The sequence below is a fragment of the Polistes fuscatus genome, unplaced genomic scaffold, assembly GCF_010416935.1.
Source record: "Polistes fuscatus isolate 324 unplaced genomic scaffold, CU_Pfus_HIC Scaffold12, whole genome shotgun sequence".
In the NCBI taxonomy this organism is placed as follows: Eukaryota; Metazoa; Arthropoda; class Insecta; order Hymenoptera; family Vespidae; genus Polistes; species Polistes fuscatus.
Window position 1 is genome coordinate 5,004,546 of NW_025113020.1, and position 12,148 is coordinate 5,016,693.

Below are 12,148 nucleotides of genomic sequence, written 5' to 3' on the forward strand. Positions count from 1 at the left end.
AATATTTGTTTCTTAAAGAAGCAAGATTATTATTTTTACCTTTTAACAGATTCATATCTTGCTTATTCCTTGTAACTGTGCTCGACTTTTGTGTGATTCGTACAGTTCAATTTTTAATATTTTCAAATAAATATTAATTGAGTCTTGAAATGCAATCGCCGGATAAGTGTCAGTTAAAGTTTTTGCTATTTCAACTTACAACCAACCATTATAATATTTCAATAAGTACTTAAAAATACCTTCTAGTATATGCACAACTCAATATTCTCTCTGAACTCTCTTAATGTGTTCCCTCGTCGCTCGTTTTTCGAAAATTGTTCTTTGATCATCTAGACTTACTATCTGATGCATTCTTTACTATTTTTTCCAGAACGCACAATCAGGTAAAGCAATATGCACAAACATAAAATAATCTTTAACAATATCGCATCAAAATGTTAAACGTTTTTGATGACGTTCTCCAGGGTTGTAGGAGCACCAGTATTTCATGTTCTGCTTATTAACATAGCCATTAATATGGAAATCTGCTTCGTCAGTAAAACAAAAATGTTACCAAGGGTTTGTGGTGAACGAAAACGTTTCAACATCGTTCTCGCTGAGATTTCTCGTAAGGATTAGTCATTTTCGTTGAGATATTACACGATTAGCATTTTGTATGAGTGAAACTGTAGTCTTTTTTTATAATTACGTACACTGTTTGTTCTTTTATTACCGTAAAGGCTGCAATTTTCCTTATAGATTTACGTCGATTGCACATATTTTCACGTTGTACTTGATCCATGCATTCTGGTGTCGCTACTGATGTTAGTGGTCCTGGATACGTCTGGTTAACCATTGTCCCTATTTGTTTGAACCTTTGAACCCATGAACAGATAAGTTGCGTGCTCGGCCCATCACTTATTCGTCGAATATTAAAATGAGTTTAAAAAGTGCCATGCGCACGAACCAACGATTTACCGCAATTGAGATATTGCTCAAGCGCAAATGTGTGATGCGTTCCCGACCAGTGACTCATTGCGTATGGTAAATTCGCAAAGCACACGCATCGAACTGTACCTCTCTTACTTACTTCAACCCATTAGTTTACGCGCAATGACAATTTGTTAAAATTGAAAGTTATTTCATATGTGATCTTTAAATATTAGGTTATCAACTATAAGTGAGTGCGGTTATTTTAATAATAATCTATAGACAAAATCCGTATTTATTTCGTTTCCAACCAAATAGATATATATATATTTATAAAATATTAAATTGTTGTATTTTGAACATTAAAATATATTACCCACTTATACAGTGTAAATTAAAATTTCATTTTATTCTCTATCAATATCTACCGATTACGAATAAATTATCTAAAACTGTATTTGCATTTATATATTTTTTTAAGGACAATATATATAAATATACCTATGCAATAGGTATAAACTTTACTCGAAGAGGTTTAGACGAGGTCAGAGTGGCATCTGCCACAAATGTAACGTCGTCTAGTTCATCCACCGGTTCCAACTTAAAATTGTACAATATAAATGCTACAAACAGTTTAAGCTCAAGCATTGCGAATCTTTGACCTGCAAAATGAGGAAAAGACGAATATAAAAAAGCAATTTTAGGGTAATTAGATATTCATTTCTGCATGAAACATTTACCAATACAGTTTCTCGGTCCCGCACTAAATGGTATGTAGGAGTAGGGATGTCGCCCTTTAATATTTTCCGGTAAAAATCTGTCGGGATCGAAAACATTTGGATTTGGCCAATATTCTGGATTTCTGTGCACGCCGTAAATATTTACAATACACATAGTTTTAGATGGAATTAAATAATGTTCTACAAAATTAATACGATTACATAATGAATAAAATAAAGAATCAATAGGATACGAACGAAATTAACGTAAAGACATAATGCATTTATTTTCATACTCAGCTGCATATCCTTAGAAATATACCGAGATATTAAATGGACGCTTGGATACAAACGAAGCGATTCCTTTAAACATCTCTCTAAATACGAAAGTTCTTGGAACGACGATATCGTCAAATTATTATCTTCTCCCATAATCGATTTAACCTCGTCTCTTATATTTTCCTAAAAATAAATACATCATTTATTATTCATCGTATGAACTGTTTAAATCGCAAAACCTAAAAACATTGTAAATTTTAATAATTTTTGCTAGAATTCGAGTACTGACGAAACTTTTTATTTAAAGTTAATATCACTATTAATTAGTATTAGAAACAAGTTACTAAAATTAGTGTTACAATTAATTGATTATTCTTTGTAAAGTATTAAATGTAAAATATTGTTTCTTTTGCTAATAATTTCTACTTATAATTGTTGTTGGAAACATTACCTGGATGTCTTTGTGCTTAGCAAAAAGACTCAAAGCAAAGTTCAGTGCACTTGCAGTAGTGTCGTGACCCTAGAAAATGTTACTGCGTAGAATGTTTCTCCTCTTTTGTTTCTAAATGAATACATTTACAAATACATACTTCAAACATGAAAGTATCAACTTCTTCACGAATTCCTTCCTCATCTATTTGATTATCTTTCCAAAACGCGGCTATAAGCAGATCTAGCAAAGAAAGTCTTTTTTTGTTTTGCCTATCTGTAACATAAAAATCTATTGACCTTGCTTCTTTAATTTAATTTTATTCTTATTTAAAAAATGCGAATACTTTCATCGTCCTTCTCCTTCCCTTTATTAAAAGTGTCTTCTTCCTCAATATTCTCATAGATTTGCAAATATTTTCCATTAGTTTGTTTATGAAAACGTTTCCTTTCCGCAATTATCTGAATAAATGTAATATTTTCCTAATCTTAATATTTTCGAAAAACGTACTTATAAATGATTATTATGAAAGACGTACATTTTCGAAAAATTGTGCAAGGTTTTCAACGTTTTTTTTGTACTCTACCGAGTGGTGTAAATGCAAATATTTTATCGTAGAAGTACCAAGGTCTTACGAGTCTAGTGAACAATAAATCACATTCTTTATTGGATCGACTTCGTTTCTTAACAAAACATTATTCAATTACCTATATGCAAAAATTTTGCCATAAACATGGACCGCATTACGATATTCAGATTCCAGCTTGCTTTTTCCTGTCAATTTTGTACCGAAAGCTGTTTCTACAAAAGAGATATGGCAATTAAAAAATCATTACTAATATTATTAATTATGTATACAAAAAATTGTTTTTTTCACTAACGGCATATTGCGTTGAGAGTGTACTGGCTGATAAATGTTCGTAAATCTTTGACAACAGGGTCTCCATCTCCCTCCTTTTTAAGAGATTCGACAAGATTTCGTGATTCCTCATTTAAGTTATTAAAGTAATAATTAATCATATTGAAGTGAAATGCAGGTGTTAACATTTTCCGTCGTAAGTGCCATTTTTTACCTGTCAAATTAGGATATATTTAAAATATTATTTAATCTATTCAAATATTTTAGGGCAAATTGCGTCTTATTCTCTTTTTATTATAAGGATCTTTCCTTTTTTACTCGTTATTAAGAACAAACGTGTCTACATACCGCTCTCGAGTATATACAAGTATTCAAATAGTATATACGTTGAGGTATAGTTTAACGTACCTTAAGTTTACGTCGCATATACAAGGGTTAAATGACCAATGTCCTTGTGAGGAAAAACGGTGCACTCTCTTGGCTAATCGCGTGTGCAAGTTTATGGCTTAACTCATTGAACATTGTAATAAACTATATTTAACCTATTAAAATCGTTAATAACGCCCATAGTTTCATTATTCGAACAATAGCTGATACCGAAACAAATCAACCGACTATGGAACCAAAACGATCATCTAACCTTGTATTAGGTTGTTTTATACGAAATGTCGGATTTTAAAGTAATATATAAAACTAGATGTCTTTTTTAAAAATCTATTTATTTAATTAAAATAAATTCTATTTATTTCTCAATACACTTTTCCAAAGAGATTTTAATGCATAGATGCCTGTCATATTTGATAAAATTAAAGTCTATTAGCGAAAAGATCCGGTGAATAAGTTGGGTGCTGCACAATTTCATATATAAATTCATTTGTAAAAATCGGGTTAGGAATGATAGGCATACGTTCAACCGATCCAACTTATTTCATTCGGTTAGTTCGTTCGATGCTCACTTATCAATTTTATTAAACTTGCCAATTTCAGAAAGATTTCGCAATATTGTTGTATGGTCGACTTTTTTCTGGAAGCATGTTTTTTCGAAGATACAGTAAGATTCTTTTCCATGAATGCTTTCAGAGTATCATTTTTCATGGACATTACGGGACTTTTTCGCGGTTTTTTTTAGGGAAAATTCAGCAGACTGAAATTTTTTCAACCAACGTTTGTTAACAGTATTTTTCCCAAATGTCTGATTTATATTGCGTGCAGCCTTTGTAGTATTATTACCAAGTTTATGCTCATAAAAAAATTGCACGAATATATCGGTTGAATTCAAATCCTTATGAAATTTAAAAAAATTATAAGATTTAACATTTTTTAGAAAATCTACTTGTTGAAATGTGACTCTAACAATGGACAATACGACTATAAACGAAGTAGTACAAAAACAAAAGAATAATGCAAACCAAGAGACAAACGTTCGCATGTAAAGAAAATCCGACATTTCATATGAACCAACCTAATATATACACAAAAGAGGCTAATCAAACTCGATAATAGAAACTCGTCTATAGAAGGCGATATGCAAACGGATTCGGAAACTTCGCAAAATTGGAAACCCGCCAAGTCTTCAAAAATTTTAAAGTCAAAAAAGCGTAAGATTAATGGACCGAAAAACAACAACAATAACTATTACGTATCATTTGCAACACAATGGTTTCAAGACATTCCCCTAAGTAATATTTCCGATCTACTCGACTATTCAACAGAACCTTAAAACACAAAAGACAATTTAGAAAAAGAAAAAGCATTGAAACCACCACCAATATACATCTACGCGAAAATCAAGGACTCTCTGCTCGAGTTATTGGATAAAACCAATTTTTGTGGGTAGACTCGTTCTAGTATATCCGGGCGGTTCGTGTTTTGTGTGCACAGTTGCAATACGAAGGTTAAAAGGTACCTCGATACGTATTTGCGTTATTTCTTTCTCTATCTAGTCTATCTTCATACTAATATTTATTTATATTATTTCCTTCTGCAATAAAGCATTCACTTGTCTCGGCTTTTCTCTCAATTCCGTGAGAGTTTTTATGACGAGGCAAATTATTTTATTAACCAGTAAATTGGAGTATATCGATTTACGTAACCTTCCCTATCTCAATCATTCCTACGATAAAACTATTGCATATTTTGCCGACTCGTGGCTTTGATAATTAGTTATTTCTTTCTTTTACTTTTTTTAAACATTGCTGGACAAGATAATTATATAATAGAATACCTGAATGATATCCAAGTCAAAGTAAAAACTATCATTTCAGAAACGCTCAGAAAGATAATTATAACCAATGCACTAAACATTTAAGACGGAAGATAACACATGTATCAACAAAAAAACGAAAAGAGTTACAAAAATTACTGAAATCTAAATCCAGCCTGTGTCAAATTCGCACAGAAATGTCTTACAATACTTTGTCCCCAAAAGGGCAGAAATAAAATCGTCAGTTGCCTAAGTTGTAATGGTAGCTACTCAGAAAAATATATAAGATGTCTCAGGACAGGCTTAAAAGAATCAGCCCTAAAGACCGAATAAAATATTAAATCTGCGGAAAATAAATGACAACAGCGACACTCGCTCATTGGAGATGCCTTCCAAGTGCTGTATTTCTTACTTGTCTAACAATTTACCAGATGTCTACGGACAAATTGTAAAGAAGTAAGGAGATAAATAAAAACAAAAATAAAAAAAATTGTAAAAATTGTAATTAAGAAATATCTCCAGTTTACTGATTATTACGACATTTGGCTTGCACTGTTAAAAGATAAATAACTGATCCGGAAAAGCTGCTCCTATGCCAAGCAAGCTTACATCGAAGATAGAGTACTGATGAAACTTTCTCGAAATACGTGTTATAATTATTAAAATCGAAAACTCTAATTGTAATAGAAACGGATTGAAATGTCGAAAAAAGGAAAAAGTGCTACGAACTCTCTTTGTAAGACACAAACAAATATAGACGTATTACTAACGTGCCCTTTTTCATTTTATTATTTAGTATATTTTATTTTAAATATACAATAAAAAGATTATTTGTATTCGTTTAAATTACTTACCGCTGCTAGTTAATAATCCATAGGAAAGCCAGGGCTTAAGATATTTGTAAAAGGCTGCTTTCTTAATATGTTCATTGCTCTTTAATAGTTCCTACGATGAAAATTCATATTTTTTAACTTATATGAATTGATAATTTTCGATTTACATTTAATTCTTTGAAGCAAGAATTTTACTCTTATAAATATCCAAGTTTTTTTATCATTATCTGAGAATTTTTATTCCATAAAATGAATTAGCGAAAATTAACAATAAACTTTAGTTATGTAGCAGTAGAAAGATACATAGGTAATCCTGCTATGCTATTTTAAAGTAATGTTAAATTTTCGTGCTGGTTTGAAGAATATTTGACTATGTATTTTTTATAATGAATGAAATTTATAATAAAATTTACCTTAACGTCCTCGGGATCAAGTAGAACTACTAAAGGAAAAATAAGGATCCAAAGCTTATAAATTGGATAATACTCATTACTTAATCTCCAGAATTTCTCAAGTAAATGTTCTATTATTGGTAATAAGTTATTAGTAAGTGACAACTTTATCGACTGAGAAAAATCACAGTTTACTGTATAATTTCTAAGTCAAAATATTTTAATATTCCTTACCATTTTCAATTCGAAAGTGATACAAATTCCCAATTATCGGATATTCGTGAGGTCCTGGAATTAGACTTATAAGTCTTCCCACTCTTCTATATCTTATAAAACAATGTAATGCAAATAGAAATAAAATTGTACCTAAAAAGATTGCGAGCATCATTCTATCTGGAACATAGAAAAAGTAAAAAATTGAACTATAAATTTGGCAAAAGGTATTTTACGTATTAATTATTATTTTAAACTTTAAATTTTTCTAAAGAATTATGTGCTTGTTAATGATTAATCCCTTTACAAATTAAATAGTTTTATTATTCGTTCTTTTCTATTAGTTTTTGGCACACAGATACATACAAACGATTTATAATAGTAAAATGTCAAGAGAATATGTTTAACAATATCTACAAGATTTGTTTTTCCTGTCTTTTGTATAAAATATAATTTCTAGCGCATTTATGAGAAATTTGCTAAATCGTTAGACTACTACAACGTTAAATGAAGAATTCCCGAAAAAGAAACGATAATATTTGACAAAATATTAGCGACATGTAGTTATAAACTATTTAATTAGTCCGATAAAATTATGAGATATTGTTCTTTTTTCTCGATACCAAAGCTATCTTATAAAATCAACAATTATTTCAGAGGTTCCAACTTAATATTTGCGTTTTAAAATGTTAATAAATTAGTGCAACATGCAAAAAAATTGAAAAGTCCGGTACGTGTAAAACAATAAACTGAAGTAGTATATAAAATACAATACAGTTTTAAAACAAAACAGTGTTAAGGATCTATGATATAAAAGTACACGAACGATTTTGAAATAAGTAATTCGATATATCTCTCTTATATTTAGTGTGGACTGATATCTAAATTTTGATTTTTTTTATTCTTTCTTATATATATATATATTAACAAGGAAAATTAAAAAGGTATAAGAAAAATTAATAATGTTAATAATAATAATAATAATTATTATTATTTTTTTTTTTTTAAGTTATTTTTTTTCTTTGAAGTTATTTTTTTGAAGTTATTTTTGAGTTCTTTTGAGGTTATATTCGTTTTGGTACGCCAAGAATTATAACTTCTTACGTGCGTACATAAGTATACACATTAGTTTTTTTTAAAAGTTTTTCTCTGGTATCTTTCTCTTTGTGAATACGATCAGAATTATCCGTTGCGATAAATTCTTTTAAATGTTCCGACAAATGACGAAACAATGTATGTATCAATTCTTCTTTCGTATATGCAGATTGTTATTTCTTCTTTCTGCCTCCTTTTCAAACGAATACGTTCAATTTTGGCATTTATATGTTTTTTCAATGTTAGTTTGGAATTTAGATATAGTCCCAAATACTCTCTCTTGACCGTCGTTACTTGCGGAATTTCTGTATTATATAGTTGTAGTTTCGGTATATTTGGTTTTTCCTCAATGCAAATGTGATATGTTTACACTTAGTAGAGTTTACCTTGATTTTCCTATTACGTAACCTTTCTTCGAAAGAGTTCATTTGGTTTTATAACGACTCATTTGCTTGTTGCGGGTCTTTGTTTATGATATGCATTGCTGTGGCGTCTGCAAATGTTTGCACAAAATATATTTTCCCGTTTTTTTTCAATTTTTTTTAAGTTGAGTACTCAGAAAAAACTTATCCATAATTATAAAGTGTTACGTCCAACCAATAATCTATAATATTAGTATAATTTTTATCTGGCATACTATTTCAATAATAGATTTCTCACTATTGTGAAATTAAATAAATATTTGAAATAGGAATTAAAATTATAGTAAATAAAATATTGTAAAGCCAGAGACGACGTTCACCGATTTCAAATCCCGTAAGCGCGTACGAAAGTAAAAGATGTAGTTTAATTTCATTGAAATTTGTACCTCATATATAAAGCGTTTCGAGATCGCTGATTACGAGTTTAATATTATTTTGTTAAAAAACAGAATTGCGGACAAAAATTTAAAGATAAATCAATAATTATGATGATTTTTTAATTTATTTTTATTTTTTAATTTTTAATAAAATTTTTTCTTTTAAAATTATCTCTTTATATTACATTCGCTTGTAATTTTTTTTATTTACAATTACACAAAATGGTGAAAAAAGTATAAAGTCATTACGGTTGTGCAATATCGTAAAAAGCCCTACATAACATCTGAAAATACAACTAAAATCACCTAATTTTTTAATATAGGTTTGTTTTAGAGGTTCATTGAACATTTAACAATAACGGAGAGTGCGAATTGCGGCAGTATACGTAACTATAAGCTCGTTTGAAAACATTTTTCTCATATTGCATCAGTTAGTGACTATTATCTTTTTTTATGTAAATTTCTAAGTAATAAATATAATTAAGTCTATATTTATATGTTGAAAGCCTGACGAGGATTTACTTCAAAATTCGTGAGGCACTCAACGTAATAACGATTTATGTACCATTTATAAAGATTATAGATTCTTAGCTTACATTCGAAATATGCGGCTCAATCATTTCGAAAATATTGAAAATAACGAAATTTTTTTATCGTCCCTCCCCACTCTTTAAACCGTTACTAAGCACGCCCTGCTGGACCTATTAAACAAAGCACTCGTCCTATTCTTCCACTGGACGCCTACGACGACACATGTTAGATAACCAGCGAAGAATGTACAAAGAAGGCGACGAACAAAGCGATCTAATCTAGAAGCTAAATAAGAAAAGTATAAGTATTCCTTATACTTCCATAAACGAGGTGAACCTTTTTGTCGAATCCGTATACTAGCGAAGCGAGCAAGAAATGAGATACGTGTTTAATCTTTTGTTAAAACCGCAATTCCATATTATATTTTATTTATCAACCAGAGCTTTTATGCTACAAGGCTTTTTGCCTGACGAGCCAATATAGTACTATACTTTGTATTGATTTAGCCAAGAGTTTTTCTTTTTTCTTATTTGTTGCTTTATTTTAATAATTTTTTATTAATTTTTTTTTATTTAAATTGTATTTAATATCTTTATTTTATTAAAGTTTTTATTGAAGTTATATTTTATTTTTCTTACAAATGTAGAGTATATATTGGCATTTTTGAAAATTGTAGTTATTTCATATTGAATACAATGAAGATGGAGAAGTAAATGTTGTTTGGCTTAAGTTTTCAGATTCACTAAAGATTGGCCAGAAAATCGTACAGAAAGTTGCTGGACACATTGCGATTTATATTAATAAAACAATAGTGCGATCGGATATAGATCTTCAACTATTCTCTTTAAGAACAATACAAAAATTAAGATTAAGCGTTCACATTTATCCATAGTTTAAATTTAATTATTATTATTAATTATTGAAAATTTATTTATTTTATTTTAATTATTTTAATTATTTTAATTATTTTAATTTTGAATTTATTATTAAACTATAATCTCTTGCAGCTTTCTTATTGACCAGGATCAGTATACATTTAAATTTCTGTTTAAGTTTTCAATATGCCTAAAACTAATGCAGAAAAATGTAGAGATTATCGTCTTCGTAGTAAAGGAATAAGGAAAATAAGGAAAATAATGAGGAAAGTAATAAAAACATATTGCACGCTAATGCAAAACGTTGTAGGGTTCATTAGCTGCGAAGAAAAATGATTCAAAAAGGATATGAATTTCCTGCGAGTAAAATTTTATGTACTCCGTCAACTTCTAATTTACTTTGCGAACCATCGGCTAATATGTGACATATCGGCTAGTATGTGACTGATTGTGGTTTAAAAAGGATTTAAAAGAGCCATCTAATGAACATAAGGATATTCTAACACAAATTAAACCTAATGTGCCTATGGAAAATACTAAGCTTTGTAATACATGCATACAAGCTTTAAATAAGAAGAATATTCCTTTAATATCAACATATAACGGCTTCAAATATCCAGATGTACCTCAGCATCTACCACCTTTAGATTTAGTTTCTGAAAGATTAATTTCGCCTCGTATTTCTTTTATGCAGATCAAAAGTCTGAGACATGTGAATAGTAAATAAGCCATTTATGGTCAATTAATTAACGTGCCTGTTTCAGTTAATACAATGGTCAAATCTCTTCCAAGAAATATTGATGACGATTATTGTATAAATGTACATATTAAACGTAAGAAAAGTGACCGATCTAGTTAATTACATGGCATTGTTAACAAGCGTATAATTAAAGCTTGGCTACAATTTTTAATACCGTCTCCGTTGTATACAATGTACGATATTAAAATTGATGATTCATATTTTAATGGTAATCAAATTCACGACAAAGTAGGACAAAATAATGTAAAGAATTCTAACGGAGAACCAATAAACTGGTTAAAAATATGTTGGATGCGTTTTGTCAAAAATGAATAAGATTTTCTATAAGACATCAATGAATGAGAACGAAAATTTGAAAGTCCTGAATTTAATACCACGTCGGGGTTGACCAAGAAAGTTCGAAAATATTGTATTGACACAACTGTATAAAAATATAAGACAAATTACAACCGCAAAATTCAAGGATATAATTGACTTATTACGATATATACCATCGGAACATCATTATTTCTTTAAATCCCTTTTACATACACAAAATGTAGATGAGTAGAAAATTGTTTTGTAATTTATGTTTGTAAAAAATATTTCGAGTCGCATAATTTATGTTTTTAAAGTGTTATAAAGATATGTAAAATAAAATAAGTATTGTTATTTCGCAATTTGAAGCATCTTAAATTAGGTTGAATGGACTTTGGTTCCTTCAAATTTTATAACGAATCTGGTTGTTAATTTTGAAAGTGGCCTAACTCTATTCTGGGTAATAAAACGTATATTATTCACTTAATAATTGCCATTATTTTAATAGGAACTGTAAATTTAACACATTTAGATACACTTAAGCAACATAACTCATTGTTATTCTTTACGTATATTTTTAATTGCATTGAAACGCAAACCTTTAAATATCTCAATTTAAGGTTATTGGAGTTAGGCCACTTTCAAAATAAACGGCTCATATATATATTTATAGCGTGACCAGGTAAAAAGGAGGAGGATTGAAAATATGAGAAGATAAGATACTAATTATTCTTTTCTATTAAGTTAACAAAATAACTTCAAAAAAGAAAGCAAAAATATTTTCAATCGATCGTTATATTATATATATAAGAAAGAATAAGATGAATAAAAAAATATAAAAATATAGATATCAGTCCACATTAAATGTAAGGGAGATATATCGAATTACTTCACGCGTCAACAGTCATGGCGCGCTTACAGCATTAGTTCTCGCTTCGATCACTTAAGTAAAGC

General features: G+C 29.3%; 1 protein-coding gene across 1 annotated transcript; it reads right to left on the reverse strand.

Annotated features, from left to right (window-relative positions):
* Window positions 1-1,384: 1,384 nt before the first annotated feature.
* LOC122513202 (cytochrome P450 4C1-like) lies at window positions 1,385-8,418 on the reverse strand. The gene is made up of 14 exons (XM_043629468.1): window positions 8,319-8,418; window positions 6,991-7,017; window positions 6,859-6,912; window positions 6,646-6,755; window positions 6,254-6,344; window positions 3,219-3,410; window positions 3,045-3,138; window positions 2,919-2,976; window positions 2,684-2,798; window positions 2,498-2,613; window positions 2,359-2,427; window positions 1,925-2,090; window positions 1,650-1,829; window positions 1,385-1,571 (listed from the first exon to the last, which is right to left on the reverse strand). The coding sequence occupies exons 2-14, from the start codon at window positions 7,010-7,012 to the stop codon at window positions 1,411-1,413; spliced, it is 1,428 nt and encodes a 475-aa protein (XP_043485403.1). The 5' UTR covers window positions 7,013-7,017; window positions 8,319-8,418; the 3' UTR covers window positions 1,385-1,410.
* Window positions 8,419-12,148: the final 3,730 nt, after the last annotated feature.